This window comes from Botryllus schlosseri, chromosome 7 (genome assembly GCF_051294905.1).
Source record: "Botryllus schlosseri isolate E-star chromosome 7, Bs_hap1, whole genome shotgun sequence".
NCBI classification, from domain to species: domain Eukaryota; kingdom Metazoa; phylum Chordata; class Ascidiacea; order Stolidobranchia; family Styelidae; genus Botryllus; species Botryllus schlosseri.
This window is the reverse complement of record NC_137242.1, coordinates 11260258-11279780: the sequence shown is the minus strand read 5'-3', so window position 1 is coordinate 11279780 and position 19523 is coordinate 11260258. Positions and strand designations below refer to the sequence as shown.

The 19523-nt window shown below is 40.4% G+C and overlaps 2 protein-coding genes across 4 annotated transcripts in view; both read right to left on the bottom strand.

The window, feature by feature from the left end:
• LOC145442200 (uncharacterized) overlaps nt 1–19523 on the bottom strand; it is a 203633-nt gene that overhangs the window by 105675 nt on the left and 78435 nt on the right. Inside the window, exons 32-39 of one of the 2 annotated variants that reach the window (XM_080320098.1) lie at nt 8507–8781; nt 8290–8451; nt 8069–8233; nt 7520–7687; nt 5589–5753; nt 3319–3483; nt 3083–3262; nt 2763–3018 (exon numbers count right to left, since the gene is read on the bottom strand). In XM_080320098.1, coding sequence (XP_080176224.1) covers nt 2920–3018; nt 3083–3262; nt 3319–3483; nt 5589–5753; nt 7520–7687; nt 8069–8233; nt 8290–8451; nt 8507–8781 — 1379 coding nt within the window. In that variant the 3' untranslated portion in view covers nt 2763–2919. Of the gene's footprint in view, nt 1–2762; nt 3019–3082; nt 3263–3318; nt 3484–5569; nt 5754–7519; nt 7688–8068; nt 8234–8289; nt 8452–8506; nt 8782–19523 lie in introns of those variants that run through there. The other variant, XM_080320099.1, reaches the window with a different exon arrangement.
• Nucleotides 16605–19435, bottom strand: LOC145442221 (uncharacterized). 2 transcript variants are annotated; one of them, XM_080320130.1, is made up of 5 exons: nt 19265–19435; nt 18739–18901; nt 18590–18657; nt 18351–18526; nt 16605–17229 (listed from the first exon to the last, which is right to left on the bottom strand). In XM_080320130.1, the coding sequence occupies exons 1-5, from the start codon at nt 19407–19409 to the stop codon at nt 16996–16998; spliced, it is 786 nt and encodes a 261-aa protein (XP_080176256.1). In that variant the 5' UTR covers nt 19410–19435; the 3' UTR covers nt 16605–16995. The 2 variants fall into 2 exon arrangements, with proteins under 2 accessions (XP_080176256.1, XP_080176257.1); XM_080320131.1 differs by having other exon boundaries at nt 18351–18523.

The window sequence follows — 19523 nt, the reverse complement described above, 5'->3', positions numbered from 1 at the left end:
TTTTTTCAGATTTACTATTGGATTTCGTGATTAATATTAGTAGTTTTACGTATTACTATCAAACATTTAACCTTTCTCAGCCCATGGATGTGGTCGGATTGACCGGAGAGTTGATGGAGGGGGTGTTTTCGAAAATTTAGTTGCGATGATGCATCTTCGGGTGGGCCCATTGTTATTAGTCACTTTGCTACATGCTGGTATTTCTCGACCTCCAATCAGGATTGTCGGTACATAGTGAGGTGTGCAGTAGTACACGATTCCGAGTTGGTATTTCTATATGAGACGCATCATATTCCTCTACTCTTCGAATCTGAAATGTGGTGCTCTAATTGAAAAGGGCCCTACCATATTAAATTCGAAAAATAAAGACACGTTAAATCGCGCGCAGCGCGAAGAAAATTTCAAGATTAATTAAAATCTGTCAAGAAATCGGCAGTCAATTCGTAAATTCAAATTGCATGTCGACGGCTGCTTACACATACTAATTGAATTACGTGTCCACAGCCGCACAAATTCCCTTCTACAGCCGCAGGTTGACCATCCCTGCCGTAGGCCATCATTGGTGGGATTGCTCCTATACCCACGACGACGAAGGCTTCAAAAAACCTAAAGTCAACACCATCTGAACTAATAACTCCCTTCGGTCGAGAAAAAGACAGAATCCATTCGCGTACCACCTGGAAGACCTTCGCGTACCACTAGTGGTACGCGTACCACAGGTTGGGAACCACTGGTCTAAGAGGTTGCCATAGTGTGAAATATGACAAGGGTACCTACTGAGCAACATTGTGAAAATCCAACAAGTTCATGATACAAGGCTTGCTCTTGTAACAACAAGAGAGTCAAGTGAAGGCAATGTATGTTTCTGAAACTCAATGAATTTATTGTTAGAACATTTTGAATGATCAAACTGTATGAAGCAGATATGGCAAAAAATAATCAGCACCTTATAACATTTTCGTGGCTTGCGACAATTGGTATTATCATTGAAAAGATGTTGAGAATTACAGGTAATTTTCCATCTGTATGCTGAGGATAAGAAGACAATATCACAGCCAATGCTTCATAGTTTGTTCCAAATCTGTCTTCTGTCAACTTCCCATCCCAGTGTATAGCAGCATGATTGGGTACGTCTTGTTGGAATGATTCAAATATATCATGTGGAACCTTACGGCGATTAGCCTTTATGTCTCTTTTATACTTGATATGGATAGCACAAAGGCGTCAATATTCCCTCCGCATGCCTGCATGAAAGCACTAAGTAGCATAGTTGCTTGGTTATCAGTCAATTTTAGGCGCTCCAGCTCATCAGTAAGATGTTTCTTTCTTAACAAGTTACTAGGAGCCTGAAGTTCAATAAATGAAGGATATTTGATTGCAGCATCATAATCAGAGGGTGGTGTACTGGTTTTCTTCCCAGGTGACGAGGACATTAATGTAACAAATTCATCACTAGAACTTATGCTCGCAGATGCTGAAACAGGTTCGTCACTGATCTCAGCCTGGCTTCTTTCGAAGGTCTCATGTTTTCCTGCGAGTCGTGCACTGCGAGAATACTATTGGTCCTCATAAAATGCGATGTATTCATTTTTCTGAGATGGCGACAACTGCGTCGCAATGTCCAAGGTCCCCCAACTTATCGAGTTCATCACAATTGACATGATGTTCTTTTGAAGATAATAAAGTTCAAGCGGCATGAAGTTTGGCAACCTCTTCCAACAGTTTGAACAAGAAATTCCTGCGTTTTGGTAGTCTTAGGGCAGTTTTCTTTCATATATAGCAGATATTTTAGAACTGGGAGTGACTGATACAATCAGATGACTATCCGCTCGAATAGTAACCAGACTTCGATCTTGTTCTTGATGAATCCGGCACTACCTTTCTCTGCGTTGTGTCAGGCATTCTTCTTCTACTAAATTTCACTCTACCATCAAATGGAATTGCTCGTTATGTTACAGATAAACTAAAATTGAGGTAAATATTACTGACATTACATATCATACACCTTTCAATACATTTACTGCTTGAAAAGCAGCTGCAAATCTCTGCATTTGTTCACAACTTTGCAACCTAACAGCGCTCCTTCGAAGTACGATCCATAACAAACCAGTGTCACCCTTGCAATTATTAAATACTTCCCATGAACACGATAGACAGCTTTTGAACAGGAAAACGGAGATACATCTGATATTTATAAGACAACATTTAGGTACAATTTTGAAAACAAATATACTACCTTGCAATTCCTTTTTTCTGCACAACCGTTTTCAACTGATAACATCACAAAAGCTACACACTGGTTACACGGTCAACACTACAGAGCACTTCGTCAACGTAAACACTCTGGTGTATCAGCTGTAGTAAGGAGAAATGACCTCGGGATCTTTGAGGAAAAGGAAGATCACGATGAAGATGACCAAAATTGCTCATAAAAGTGTTTTTATGTACTAAACCATCATTTGGATTACAATGGTCGAAGTTTCCTGACAATTTTTCTAATCTGAACAACCCTAATGCACATCATGCACTCATGGTATGCATATGCGCAGATCGTGTGTATGTCTATCACGAGTCGGTGTATTTGCCGCAAAAACATCAAGGACAAAAATAAACTACGTCCTTTCCTTTCCTTATCGCGACATGCGCTACAATTGGAGTTTTAATAGACAGCTAATGGTAATTTCTGATCCAACGCAAGACTATTACAAATTTGCCACCTTTCTACAACTGCAGACAAATTCTTTTCGAAAGAACAACGTACATAGCACACCCTGCTTACTAGGCGGTTTTACTCAGATTTTGTATATCTGCTTCCAGGATATATGATAGTCATCAGATTAGGAAATTTGCGATTCAGTTATCAAACAAGAAAAGAATGAGATGAGTAACATTAGTTGAATATATAGCAAAAATTTTGATTTATGACAGGCACTTCTTTCGCAGTCTTGCTTTTGGCAGAAACAACACATCGAAAATCTCCCGCTGATAATTGTGGTATCCATACACGATCCTAAGACCCTGGAGCAGAGAACACAAATTATGTTCACTTGTTCAGTCTGAGCCTACTTAAAGCATTACGTACTTCTCTTGTTCTTTCCTTCAATGGCTTGAGTAGCTCTTGTTTGAGTGCTGTAAAGTGAGTTTCAATATTTGCATAGCAGATTGTGAGCTCATCTTCCACTCGGATTGCAAGGTCGGTGATAGCGTCGACAATGGACTCATCAAGCGTCACTTGATCATCGCTGATGTTGAGCTTGGGAATCTGAACAGAAGAATCTGCATTTGGACTGTCTCATTCTACAATCATATGTCTAAGACCTTGTATTCCCCGAAGGACTCTGACAGCATAAGCAACTGTTCACAACTAAGAGCACAGTTGCTCATATCCAAATCTTCAACTGGACAAACAGCAGTCAGTTCTCCGATGTATTCCAGTGTTTCGTCTTCCATCGGCGAGTTATCACTCAAGTCCAGTTTCTTAATCTAGAAAATTCAAGTCGATATGATTAAGATTTGATCTACCACCTGAATTCGGAATTTATAATTCAGGTTCCCAGTAAAATAAATTGTCATTGGAAACATTTTGTGAATTTTTGCAGAAAGGGAAGAAGTAAAACCAGACTATGATATATTGAAGTCTGCATTCAATGTCTCACTTCACGTTATCCAGATAAAACCGTTGGATGACACTCCAAGAAGAGTCGTGTCGACCCTGATATTATACACATCTCTTTGGTTCGCAAGGTAACCGTGATCAGGGTAATTTCAACAAAATCCTCTTAAGCAGGGTTCTCGAAGTATGGGTCGAGACCAAGCCAGAGCAATTTTTTAATATGTGTGCAATATTGACATTATTTCATGCAACAGCTATGATTTTTTCGTGCTTTGTACGATCGTCTTCGGATAGTTTGTCCGTATCTCTGACATGTCTGAAAGCTTCTCCGGACAGCTTTAGCCTGCAAGTAATGCTCGTGAGGATAGAGGGGGGAAGTGCTGGACCATTACTGCAGCACCCCATTTTTTTGCTGTATACATAAATGAATAGAACTGTATTCGCAATTGTGAAAGAACGGTATATTCTTGGTATGGCTTAATGCTGTCGGAGATCGTTGAAATAAATTATTCGAGGGATGTGCTACGAGCGGGTGCGGGACCGACCCTTTCTGCGCCGGTCTCTTGAAGAGAAAAAGTTTATACCAACATGCGGCAGGTCTGGGCATTATGCGGTATCAAAGATTCCCTTCGCTGGTTGAACAACAACGTCGAAATTGATGTGTCCATTATCCATCGAAATTGTCGGTATCAAATATTCCCGTCCTCGTAATATAAGTCACGCAGTACAGATGCGACCCACAAGGAAAATAATGTATCCCCACTTTGAAATCACGTGCATCACGCTTGTTACATAGAACTGCGTTGCATACTTCTGGTCGTCTTACCTTCTTAATGTCATACATGTCCCTAAAAACGTGGCAAACTAACAATATTAATAAAATATTTGTGAGGCATAGTATAGCATAGCATAGTAGCATAGTAGCGAGCTGTGGATAGAACTCAGATTTGGGTTGCCGTCTAAGAAGTTCAAGAACTACTGATCAACAGGATCAGTCAGCATGGAATAAAATATGACAAGTGCATATTTACGAGGCTGTAGATGCCCAGGACATAATGGTAGCCCGGATAAAAATTTTGTAAGGTACCATGTGACTCGACTACAACCATATACTCGGTTAGGTCTTGTAGATGTCAAGGACCTAATGGTAGCCAGGTAGAAAATTTGGGAGGGGCAACATGTGAGCAGCTTTACCCATTACAAGAGACCGAAAATCGATGGTGATCACGTCGAGATGAACCCATGCCAAGTTGCCACACAGAATAGTTACAAAAATTGATTTGATGAACTTTAAAACCGTTAAGATACGATCGCTCTCGCCTGATATTGTATGCCCAATACAAAAATAATAATCCAATGGACTTAAGCTAATTTTATAAAGTTACCTACCCTCAAGATTACCTATTACGCAAAATATAGAATGGTTCTATAAAACAGATCATGGTGATGTATTTATCAAAATTTCGATCTTTGCTGTACATTCAGCAGTTTGTTAAATCTAAAATTGTACATGCAATAAAGGAATTTGATTGTGATTATATGATCTCAATCATCAATAGTGATTTGCTACGGATTCACCAGTGCATTTCGTCGTAATTGTGCTTTTGTAGCATCCCTTCTACGGTTCATTAGGACAAAACAGGAGCAGCATTGTGTTATTACGTTGAAGATTTCAACAACAGCAACTCCAGCGATTTTGCAAATATATCAGATAAAGTTACAGAATAAAAACAGCGATCGATGGAATCCTTACCCACGACACCAGACAAATTACTAAACCCATATACGATACATACACAGCAACTGAGCTCCAAAAAAATCTCATGCAAACCCACTGGCAGCCCTGCCATTCAGACAAGAGTAAGGACTCTTAACCGGGTCACATCACTCCCTAGCATGCTAAACCGAACCAGGGTTATGAAGGACATAATTGATTCTTCGATAGATTCAAAGGACGTCAAGTGTAATTTCATACCTTATATCCCTTGAGATTATTCTTTAGAGCGACAATGCAATCGCCATCAAGATTACAGCCAGCCAAGCTCAGTTCGGATATCTGACATTTCCGTATGGAAGCAGCAAGGAACTTCACGCCACTGTATCGAAGATTGGGATTGTAGCTCAAGTCAAGAGCTTTTATCTGTGAAATACATAATGAACGTTCGAGCTGAAATTATAAGGAATGCAACTTGCGCTAAAAATCATCCCGATGAAAGATTCTCTATATTAGATAGAGGCCGCACCAATTTCCATCTGTCTGCACTGGAATCGACTTATATTAAAATCCACTGACCGCGCTTGTGTCAGCAGAAGGAATTTTTAGTCACCCTAAAAATCGGCCACTAGCTGCGCTCGCGGTTTGCCTGTATTTCATGTTGTTTGTTTCTATGACGTCATAATTGGTTGTATGCAATGTAGCTAGATCAGAGGTCTCAAACACGCGGCCCGCGACGGCATTTTGGAATTTCAAGTATTAAACAATATATTCACGTGCCATATATCAATTTTAGTTATAAGATCTTAAAGCCCACCCTAAAACTACTATAAAGATGACTGAAATCTTGAATAACTTCACTATCACATCACTTTTAAAAGCTGCTATGCAGTAGAAGATCAGCTATTACGTCACATTTCTAGTTCATGATGATAAAACATGGCCCTTGATGATTCGTGACTGAATGAATTGAGTTGAGTCGGGTAAAACGGTAAAATCAGAGAAGGATTTGCGACTCGTAACGGTGACTTGGTATTCCTACGGACGAAACAATCTATGAAACTGTCATGGGGAATAGTAATATATCAAAACACCGTTGCTTGCGTTGCATAGGATATGTAGCTATCTAATCGGGTCTGTATGGCAACCATTGGCATTCTGTGACCCCCGTGACGTATAGTTTGTTACATGTTAGGTGTTGTTTGTTCTCTTTATTCATTTTATTATCGGTGTCGAGAAAGGTATTAGTACACTTTACAGCTGTTACACCAATGAATTCTTTGCCGATTGAACATTTCTATTCCAGGGGTTCTTAACCAGGGTCCATAGACCCCATCGGAGTACGAAGCACCATGCATCAGGGTGCACGAGATGCATTGTGAAATTAGGCCTACATGCAGTGGAATATTTTCTTGGCCGGCCGTATTATTCAACTGGAAAATAGTATTGACTCTATGCGCGATTTTATGTGAATGGGATTTCTCATTTTCATATAGGTACCATCGGAAATTGTGTTGAAAATGGATAGGGACGAGAAATCTCACCGGAATCACAAGGGGGTGCATGATGCATCCTCTACTATGATGTCTATAACTCATTAATTAAAAACAAATTATGCCCGCCACAAAAACAATTTTATTCAAATATTTCATAATATGAATTCTTTCCGTGTCAAGCGTGAATATTACAATAGTAAATTACATCTCTAAGATGATTATGGAATGCCTGTCTACAAGGTCCCGTCAAAAAGGCCTACTTGGAAATAATACATTGAATATCCTCATTATTGATGCTGCGGCCTGCGGCGTCATCAAAACTAGGAAATTGGCCCGCAAGCTCCTTTGAGTTTGAGACCTCTGAGCTAGATGCATGTTTTTGAAATTCTCCATTTGCTGACAATTGCCCTTGAAGAGTGTCAGCTCGAAAAGCTTCAGGTTTTAATAAATTCTGCAAAGAATATATTATTAAAATGTATATTAAAGTTCTGTACCCCAAAGAGTCTCTACAGGTATAATCATATGACATTTATGAGAGAATAGGCAATTGTCACTGGATTCATGGTGATCATCTGTCCAGTAGAGTCAGGTTTTCCCAAGTTATGGTGGATAAAACTGTCTTCAATAGAATTTAATCTTGGAAGTTATATCTCAATATACACTATACAGTCAAAATCAATAACCAATTTCACTCACTGTTATTCCTTCCTTGACAAGCGAATCAAAAAGGGCTACAACTTGGTCCCCGGTAATTTCGCATTCACTCAATCCGAGAAAATCTGAATTTTTCTTCAGCAGATTGCCGATGCTTGAGAAGCTTTTACAATTCATTTCAGCATTGTAACTCAAGTCCAATCTTGATAGCTGAATTTATTGAATATTCGTAAGTATGAACTCCAACAACAAAAATTTCATTCTAGAATTCTGGTCATTTCGTCAGTACTTAGCTAAAATTGACATACATAAATTCTAAAAAGGTAGTCGTGTCAGTCCTACAGTGCATATGGCCCATCTAGATAGCACTTGTGTAACAAAGACACAAATGAACAGCAGAATGCCAATTCTCAACAGAGCTTTTAACATGGTTTTCTGGTTGAATGTGGCTAGTTTCAATATTGTCACATCAATCGTTTTTGAATGCTGTCTCACGTATTTGTTAAAAAATTGTCCGATGATAAAGTAGCTATATTAGAATATGGAGTTGTCAGAAGAATTTTTTATATCCATCAATATCATTATATCAACCTTCTCAGGTAAATTCAACCAGAGTTGTCTCAATGATCGAGCACTGATTCCACAGTTGAGAGCACACAATTCCGACATCTTATTACAGTGCAGGATACCCCCCAATGTTGCATAATCGGATATTTCTTCGTTGTTACTGATGTCCAATTTTGTTAGTGATGGTACCTGCTCAAATGTTAATTGAAGTTGTTGAAACAAGCATGTATTATCATCAACATTACCAGTGTTTTGATGAAATTCTCTTTAAGAGTCAAAATTGCATCATCGGTTAAATTGTTTTCAGATACATTTAAAGACGTAGTGTTGTGAGCCTGCAAGATCTTGCAGATTGATGGTATGACCTGGGTGATGTCATCTTCACCAGTTATCGAAAACTGAGAAATCTTGAAAAAAAAACTTGTTATTCTTCCATTCCATTTTGACGATAATGAAACGTACCGAAAAATTTCCGCCATCAATTGCACACAATGGTTGTAGGAGTTCGACAGAAACTGAAGAATCGCGTAAGTGAAATTCATCAACCCCTGAGCATTTAACCGCTTTTATAATCAAATTCATGGCGTCTTCCGTTAGTTGACTGTGTTCAAGTCTGATTTCCTCCCAAAATAGCGATTTAGCTGCTTGGCAAAAGTTGTCAAAGTTCTCAATATTGGTATTGCTGAAGTTTTCCAATTCGTCAGCCTCCCATAATCCCTCCGTCTGAACTTCGCTTCCTGAAAAATATTACAGACACCGTCTACTCTTAAGTAAGAAATTATCAAAATATGGCCTTTGGGCAGAGGTATTTTAAATACCAAGCACGTTGTGAATCTCAAAACCTGACTCAGTTAACAACCTTCTGGCAAAGCTTACCCAATTTTCAGTTGTATGATGTTTTATGCTATGGAACAAGTACCGTAAATGCATGATTATTCCATACACGCATAATAAATGTGAATGAATTCAGTAGAACCATATCCATAGCCTGGTGTACCCTAATACTATTTCCAGCATTTGCGACACCATTTAAACACTTGGCATCACGGTTCTTGTTTCAGTGGAAATCACGCGTGCCAGTACTTGTAAATAGAATATTGAATCAGAGTTGTGTATGGATTATCGTAATTTTCCAAGTATAGTACGCCCCCATGTATAATACGCACCCTTAAAATGGCATGCAAATTCTGGGAAAAAGCCTGTACCCAGGCGCGTAGCCAGAGGGGGGGTTTCGGGGGTCGAAACCCCCGACTTTTGAAACGCGAAACCCTTTCCATTTACGCGAAACCCCCGTCGATGCATTTCAATATTTCGTCGGTCGGTAGCACTCAGTGTTGCCAGGTTATTTTACAACAACAAGCAAAAAAATCTGAAAAACAAGCCCCAAACAAGCGAATTTTTAGCCGACACAAGCCCAAAAACAAGCAACAATTTTTAGAATTCAAAACATTGTATTTACAATACAATTCACTCAGATATAGGCCTAACATGTGAAACGATGTCATTTTCCTGTCCAACATCCACAGTGTCCTGATACATGCTTTCATTATACCGCTCCAGCATGCATTTCGTAGGTTTGAAGTCGGTACAGCAAACATTTTGTACGAGGGTATCACAAACCTTGACACCAACGAGCGAAATAATAGTAACAGATCATCCTGTATTTTTAGATGATCTCCAATTCGGACTGAAAAAGCTTGTTTATTTTGTTGAATTGTTGCAAGATTGGTGTCAAAAACTGCAAATGCAACTTGATAACAGGCTCACCATACATGTTTGATGAAAAATCAAACAAGCCCAAAAACAAGCAACCCGCGACTCCTGAAAATAAACCGCGAATCGCGAAAACTACAAGCCCAAATTCGCGGGAAAACCGCGAGGTTGGCAACACTGGTAGCACTAGCTAACTTGTAGCAAGCTCTTGCGCAATGATTTATGACCGATACATAGGATGGCTTTTTCTCGCGTCTTCTCTCGTGTGCACAGTAGACGAGAGAGGGCTTTTTTCGCGTGCGTGCAAGGGAGACAAGGATATTATATCGTCGTATAATGTAATCACAGTCACAGTCAGAGATGCCACTCCTGGGTTTTTCCACCCAGATCTGGGTTGTTTTAGCATCACCTGGGTTTCTGGGTTTTTATCCTTGAAATCTGGGTTTATTTTCAACATCCAGTTCGCCAGGTCAGCTTTACGCTCAAAAATTAATTATCGGATTAGTATGGTCGCAATATCGTAAAATGCACGCACTTCAGTTCGCCATTGTTAATGGATTTTGCTGTTATTGTAACGACAGAGTGCTGATAATCTATTTCACTACTAAAATTAGAGTCTTCGGCTTGATGCGATGGCGCTTCATTCAATGGTAACTTCCAGATCGCAGAAAGTCATGTTCATATAGGACGATTGCCAGTTGCGAACTCGGCACTTGATGCACTTGGTGAACAATTCGGCATGTATCGATAAATATCATGTAACTGTATGGCAAGCACAAGCACATGAACAGACCAGGTGATGATCCGACTAATATAATCCTATTGTTATCTCTGAGTATATTTATAGTTCCGACGGACACTCAGAGCGAGAGAGAGAGAGAGAGAGAATTAGTTGGACACCCCTAGCTAGTTAATCAGAGGCATTGGTTATCACTAGGGCAATTTTTTTTTGACCCAAAAAACGGAAGATTTTGACCTAAAAAATCTAAATTTTGACCTTTTTGACCTAAAAAAACTGAAATTTGACCAAATTTTGACCCCACGTATGCAAATTAGGTGTTTTCGCATACAATGTTAAAATTGTACTACTTATCTTCATTTCTGGTTGGAACTGTCTGTCCTTACAAAGTAGATTGGCCTGAAAAAACGTTTTTAGCTCAAAAACTGACAGATTTTTACATGAAAAACTAGTATTTTAACGAAATCTGGCCCTATGAAGAATTCCAGTAGTTACATTACGTATTCTGGTGGAAATAATTAAAATTTGTTGTAGTACAACGAAAGATCCTTTCCTACATTCTCGGGTAGAAAGTGTCTGTCCTTACTACGTAGCTTGTCAAGAACGGAGAAATAACGTTCAACAGCAGCATTTGTTGGCTGACAACACTCAAGTTGTGTGCACACTGCTGGTGACAAACCGTGTTGCTTCATTCTGACAATGTTGTCTATATCACAATTTTTCAGCTTGCGCTTCTTGATATAAGAACCATGCAATGTCCAAGCAGTCTTGCTTCAGCTAGGATATTGCGGTACGTTGACCATAAAACCATGTCACTATTTGTTTCATTTGACCATTTATGATTCACAATGAGCAGACGATGGTCCGTTTACAACGGTAGGCCTATAAAGTAGGCTACAAGCTGTAAAATATCAAATGATAAGTTCACCGACAGCGCAAAATCTATGATACAAACGAAATGCAGAGGTCAAAAAATGTTTGACTTTGTAAACAATTTTGACAAATTTTGACCTAACGCTACAATTTTGACCTAATTTTGACTTTTTTTGACATGTCAAAAAAAAATTGCCCTAGTTATCACTTATCAGCACATTCGAACCCTAACCCTGAATTTCATGATTTGGCAGTTATTTATTTCCACTATACATTGGTCTGTGATTGTGATTGTCGTAGGATTAATCAATCGAAGGCCACTTTCAATCTGTTCAGGTCGCTGAAAATACATGAAATCATCTTTAGAAATAGGGAATGGATGGCATTGCATTGAACTTTCGCAGCGCGATGATATTATTAGTACCGGTACACTATTAAGTATTCGCGCTGCGCCCCAATTGTTTCATTGCGATGTGTCGAGAGGAAAACAACGTTTTTTGTGCGATTCGCAGTGTTAACCAAGCAAAATGTGTATTATGAACTGTTGTAAATTCAATATCAAAGACTTCAATGACTGTATGAGTGTATTCGACGACTATCAGGCTCCACTTCCACAGCTATCTCGTGCCTTTTGAGTGAAATATAGGATCTGGGTTTATTTCGCCTCCACATCTGGGTTTTTCCGAAATATCCCAGTGGCATCTCTGGTCACAGTGTAGCTACAATTCGTCGCGTCGCTTTTATGAGCGCGCGTAATCAATATTAATAATATCGGATGTATTGCAGTATTCACCTCACTGGCGACGCGTAATTCATAATTGTCGCGTGGTCCGCGATCTCATCAAATCTAGAACTCTATTAGGTCTATGCTTCAACAATTGGATGCTTAATCTCACGCATTCAGCGATACACGGCAACACAACTTTGATCTACAATTTGACGGCTTAATATCAATAAAGAACAAAGAAATAGCAACAGGTTATCGGAACACTGTAAAACACTGTATTCAAACGGCATTCTTCAATCTACGCTAACATTTTTTTGCTAAATTCCTTTACCACAGCCAGGCCACGCGCAAGCGGCAAAAACTAACGAGAATCGATCTCGCTGAGATGATTGCGAAATTAAGTCATCGATTGGCGCGCGTTCGGCAATCGTTGCTAGCCTGATTTATCACGTCTCTAACAAGCCTAGTTCTACTGGCTTGAAGAACCGCATCTGCAATAGGCCCGGTGCGAACTATGCCATCGCCTGCACAATCACATCTGCTTTGCCCGGCGCGCACCATATCATCGTTGGCTTACGCAACAACCGCATCCGCACTATGCCTGATACGAAAGATATCATCGCTAGCCTAACGATCGCGTCTCAGGCCTAGCATGCTTTGCCTCCTATCTCTCGATGGATTGTATGCGGATTTGCGATTGTGATTAAAGAGTGACATCGCTCAACAAATGTCATCGAATGTCCGCAATCGACCGCAAACATGTAAGTGCGTACAATCCGTACATACGTGATTGATTTTCGCTAATATACTACTTGAACATAACCATCGGAAGATGTGTGTCAATGCTTGAGTTATAAAAGATGAGAAACGTTTGAAATTGAACCACCTGAAATCGGTGCCATTATAGAACAGATTCCATAGCAACTCGGACATTTTGACTTGTGCAAATCGTCGCCGAGGTTACGTAATATGCGTTGATATGCGCGTAAGGGGATCGCCAGACAGGACGCCTATTGCCGAAAACCTAACCTATAGCCGAAGCGCATCGGTTTTCGACTATCGGCAGGCTTTCGGCTTTCCGCTTCATTGGTGTGTATCGGACCGCGTTTTCGCGGGCCGAACAACATATGGTTGCGATCAAAACATTGTTGACTGACTGGAAATGGACGCGGAAGGAGCATTGGAAATGGACGTGGAGTTGGAGGACGGTGACATTGAGTCGTTATTGGCAGTGTTGCTCGTGCAGCAAAATATCTGGCCCTGTGGATATACGCAGTTCACGCAGGTATCACTCTCCCACGCTGTTCTGGTGCTCAGGTATCAAGTCTGGAGTGTTTTGGGGATGTGTTCAAGTTTGTTTAGTAATCAGGTATCTCGCAGGTAAACCTCCAGCACTTAGGAATCGAACTCTGAAGTAGGGATGGTGTGAACCTCTGAAAGGTTCAGGTTCGTGTGAACGTGAACCTATTTGAAAGGTTCTGTGTGAACACGAACGTGAACGTCATGACGTCACGTGACGTCATATTGCTAATTTTAACCCAATATTTCAATTAGGTGATTGCCTATATTGATCTACTGTACACGATGCCGAGCGACGACTCGGGCCACATAATAGCTCAGTACTTAAGTATACATATTGACGTTTTAAACGTCGCCAAATGTATCAACTGAGGCAATCAAATGATATAATAATCCCATAAAATCAGTATCTTGCGTCGCTTTTACCATAAATTTCGACCTGATCGGACAATGTATTCGGTGTCTGAGTATTGCCACATGGATATTACGCAGAGTGTAAAATGGGTTTCTATACTTGCTACCGATATTACCCTATTAACAAGTTATATACAGCAGTATAGCCAACACCCCAGTCGCACGGATTTGGTTTTTATGATACAGTATACATATGTAGTCAAGATTTACCCCGTACGCCTGCTATATTTTTACATCAGAAGACGATATCAATCTCATTGATTGGTTGAATAAGGATCATTCGCTGACAAAATACAGTGTATTCGCTCTTGATGTCATGTGATTGCGGGTCAAGCTCACAGCACAGAGACACTAAATATGTACAAACGGAAAGCTGGACATTTCGAGCAAACTTTTGTAACAATATTTTTTTAGATTGTCAAGGGCATGCTCGTTTACTGTTGAATGTTTATGCTGCCAGCTCCATGCATAGAGTGGCCCGCAGTTGAAAGTCAATAAATCTGAACTAAAGATGTTATAATGAAGTGAAAATTGCAATATATGAAAAAGGTTCACAGTGCAGAACCTACCAAGGTTCTGTTGTGAACGCGAACCTTAAATTTTCCGAGGTTCACACACAGAACGCGAACGTGAACCTCACGTTCACACCATCCCTACTCTGAAGTCGACCTCGGACGGACTCCAACCCGTGTGTCTGCGGTGTGTTCACGCTAGTTATCATGTTTTGTGATTTTTAAATTCTTTGAATTTGCATTTTTCCGGATGGTTTGAAGCGGCTGAAGGAGACACTTTGCTCGCGTGAGCTACTGAGCTGACGACCTGGACTAGCATCGAGCATCAACATCAACATCAAGTTGAACGCTTGTCCATTAATTAAATAAATAACACCTCAATGTCGTCATAGTGAATTCATGGTCTACTTTGAACGTACGTCACAAAGATGCGAATTTTCGGACAGATAATATGGAGTTTGCGTTTGCGCAGCTGTTCTCAGATTAGTAGATATCATTATTGATGTAGTGGAATAATTGGCTACTATATAATTTATTTGCTGTTCACCAATATAATTGGCAACCTTCGTTGCGAGTTACTTTCAAAGAGTAAGCTAAAACCCGTTCCAGACAGACGATAAATGCGTGTGAACTGCGTATATCCACAGGGCCAAATATCTGCTCGGCATTGGCTCTGCTAGTTTCGTCTGAAAGGTATGATTTGGTGATTCGGCAAAGTAGTGTACCATACATGTTCAGTTCAAGCATATGGTATATATTACAGGGAATGGGTTCGCCCAATTTTTCGAAACAGACGAAATGGGGGAGTACAACTTAGTTAGAGAAATGCACAACGATCCGGAAATGTTTCATGAATATTTTCGCATGGATTTCAACACCTTCTATGAGCTGCTGGAAAAACTGAAGCCAGAAATAACGAAGCAGGATACCAATTGGAGGAAAGCTATTTCAGCTGACATAAGACTGGCAATTGCATTGAGGTAAAGTTTGAAATATATTTTAAGAAGCCGTCATCAGGCTTAGTATATCTTGCTTTAGGTACTTAGCAACTGGGGATTCTCGAAAGTCAATTTCCAAGAGTTTTCGTGTTGGACATTCGACAGTTGGAGTGATAATTGAGGAGACATGTGAGGCGATATGGACCATACTAATGCCTGAGGTTTTGAAGTCACCAGCATCACCAGAGGAGTGGCAAAGAATATCAAAGGGATTCCAAGAGAAGTGGGATTTTCCAATGTGCCTTGGTGCCATTGATGGAAAACATATTACCATTGAGGCCCCTGCCAAGTCGGGATCAGAATTTTACAACTACAAGGGAAATTATAGTATTGTGCTTCTCGCTGCATGTGACTCACAGCTTTGCTTCACTCTGGTAGACATAGGTGATTCGGGGAGACATAGTGATGGTGGGGTATTTTCGAATTCGACCTTCGGAAGTAAGTTCATGAATGGTCAACTAAATGTGCCTGATGATGGCTGCCTACCTGGGACAGATGTACGTGTTCCCTAGTCATGGTTGGAGATGCGGCATTTCCATTACGCAGGAATCTGATGAGACCCTATCCCGGAAAACAATTGCCATCGCACAAATCTATTTTCAATTACCGATTATCACGTGCACGGCGTGTCATTGAAAACGCATTTGGTGTGATGGCAGCGCGGTGGAGAGTGTTCCGGGGCACCATTACTGCCGAGCCGAAACTTGCCACTGACATTACCAAAGCTGCATGTTGTTTGCACAACTTCTTGCAGCTAAGATCCTCGTGCACACTCTCAAACCTTGGCACCGCACCAGCCACTTCAAGTGATTTTGGAGGCCCTACAACCACTTCTCAAACCGGGACCACGGGTCCAATATGTACAGCAACGAAGCAAAGGAGGTGAGGGAGAAATTTACCAATTACTTTATGAGCAATATTGGCAGAGTTGCATGGCAAGAAGCAGTGGTAAATCGCGTGTGAGCTCATCGACTCTGGTGGACCACAAATCTGCTTTGGATATTCTGGGACCCCAAATCTGCTTTTGAATATATTGCTAGACGAAATGACACTATCCGATGTACATTTGATTGTTAACCACTGTTCCAAAACATAAATATTCTTTCATTCACATTACTGGAACAGTTTTTATTAAAGAAAATATGAAAATTGCTTGTGTGAACATAGTGTTAAGCAGTGTATAACGAAGTAGAGTATATCACAGATCAAGAACGAGTACTAGGGGCAAGTTAATGCATTCATATTGAAACAGTTTTTACTGAAGAAGATATGGAAATTGCTTGTGCGAACATAGTTTGACAGCAGGGTATAACGAAACACATACAACTAAGTACAGAATATCACAGATCAAGAACGAGAACTAGGGGCAAGTTACCGCATAAGAAAGGTAGAACCACAGCGAAAGACATGAAAAATGTCAAAAGCAAAAAATGCAGTGAAGAGAATTTAGCATGTATCAACACAGAGGTAAACAACAATGTCAAAAACATACAGCCAGACTTGTGCAATCTACCAATTTAGTTAATTGACGTGGTGACTAAGTTACGGATTTCGAAAACTGAGTAAGTCCTAGTTCTAATTGCAGATTTTGAAAATTGAATCGTTCTAGTTTCCGATTTTCAAAAGCGAGTAGTTATAGTTCCAGTTGCACATATCCAGTCGTCACACAACATACATCATTCTGTATCCTGTGTATCAATAACTTGTGTCTCGAGTGAAGACATCTGCTCACCCATGAATTGCATAATACAGCTCATTGTAGAAATAGCTTTGACTGGTGGCAATTTCTCCAGCATCTTTGCAACCATGCTGCCAAAGTGGGCATATTCGTTTCTTGGACTGTTTGCAAGATGAGCAGTAAAGTCATTCATTGATTTAACTTTTTGGCTCATGAAGTCGGATATTGCGGCCTGCATATGGAAAATATAAGAATATCACCACTTTCAATAACTTTACTTGTACTATAAGCAGGGCTCTGGAGCCGGAGCCATCCATTTTTACCGGAGCTGGAGCCGGGGCTCTACATAAAATTCAGCCGGAGCTGGAGCTAGTTATTTGAGGGGTAGCTCCGGCTCCGACGTGTTTCATAAGATGCTATTATGCAACAACCATATCTACTGAGTTCACATAATTCAAGAGCAGGCCTTCGCGAAATCAAGATTATTTTCCTCTTTGTTGCTGCATCCAATGTTACTGACGGCTGACAGACTCTAGATTACTATAGATAACTAACCTAATCTATATAGACAAGGGGTGGCCAGCCTTTTCGGCTAAAGGGCCACATGAAATTGACGAACGAGTGCGCTGCCAACTAGCCGCGCCAGGCGCGTAAAACTTTCAAAGTTAATATTATTATTACTTGGGTATATTGCGGGTCGACTGTATACCGCCCACTGGGCTCAGTTTGCAAGGACAGGTCTATTCGGCATCTGGACATATCGATATCGAAGATTTCCGCTAATATACGACAATCATATTATTTTGTGCCTACATTTCATCGTCAACGATCTTTCTGCGAGCGCAGACGCGAAAAGACTTTCTGTCGTAATATTTCGACTCAATCGGCTAAATCAGGCGTTTTGTCATTTTCAGGAGGGGGTAGGCTACAAAGCAAGAAAACGTGTGACAATTAAACACGCGAAGCGTGAAGAAAAATTTTACTACTCTTTTAGTTTATTGTAATGTACGACGATTTACTAAAAATGGGACTGGATCCTGAATTCGCTAATGCGCCGGAACTGATATTCTAGTCATCAACATCCCAAGTGTCGCAGCCAGACTAATCATATTTTTGGTTGGCCTTGCAAGTTCACAATCTGAGCAATTCAATTTCGATAATATAATGGGAAATTAGCTTGCGGGCCCGCAGGCCGCGGGTTGCCCACCCCTGATATAGACAGACACCTTCGACAGTTTTCAGAGTCGGAGCTGAAGCCGGAGCAGTGGTAATAATGCGGCTCCGGAGCTGGAGCAATGCAAATTTCGGCTGCTCCAAAGCCCTGGCTATAAGCCTTCATCACATCCAACTCACCTGGAATTCTTGTTTATCAGCATATTTCTTCCTCTTTGTAGAGACAACTTCGGTATGTGAGCTTGTTGGCTGATCCGCACACTCTACCTCATTTCTACCATCATCAGGCATAACCTGGCTTACATCTTCTTGAGATTCATGGACTTGCATTACATCTTCTTCTTGGCTTGATTCTGCTGTTAACAAAGTTGTACACGTGAAGCAGACCAAACACATGAATTCATCCTGTGGCAGGTTACCAGTATTTGAAGAAACATCCAGTCCATCTCCATTCCCATCAGAATCTGGTGCAACATTTCCAATAGTTCTGATCGCAAAATAAGCAATACCAAGTAAGAAATGTGGGCCATCTTGTAGTTATAGATATTTATATGATGTTAGGACTTACGGTTTATGCTTCAAATGATCAAGCAGAAAAGACATGGACTGATAATGAGTAAACTCCTTGATAGTGCTTGCGGCAGAGCCACTGCTTTTGGCTTTCTTCAACTCGCCAACATATTTGCTGAACCTGTCTCGGAGTTGTTTCCAACGTTTTTTGCAGTTCGTCGCTGTAAACAATGTGAAAATTAATAAAAAACATCAATCATTATACTGTGACATAATACATTTATTTACAACTCCCTACTGGACAATTTTTGGTCATGTCGGTGTGACGAAATTGGTCACCGTAAATACTATTATTTCCAAAATAGCCGAAATGATGTGAGTCATGAGGATTTAGTAGTTGGGGAGCAAAACTGCGTCGTGATTTCCCTAATTTAAAAAATTTGAAATTCGTTTATCAATCATTTTTAAAATTTATAGGTCTCGCGTCACGCAGACCCCCTAAAATTGCTTCGCAGACCCCCGGTTGAGAACCACTGGAGCTATACCATACCATACACTCATAACCATAAACTCGTCATGCTTACCTGTTGTATCGTATTTAGCGAGTTTTTCGCTGATCTTTATCCGAATATTATCTTTTCGTATTTTATCCAAAAATTTCGTATGTGTAGAGTCATAGAGCACTGGGTAGTCCCGGACGCTTTCGATCAGATCCTCATTAAAATTCATATCAAATGCACAGCATAAATAGGCCTGACACTGCATACAAGAAAATATGAGTAAAACAATAGGGCCCCTTCCATCACAAGAACTGAGCCCCAACATATTATATCTACCGATCTA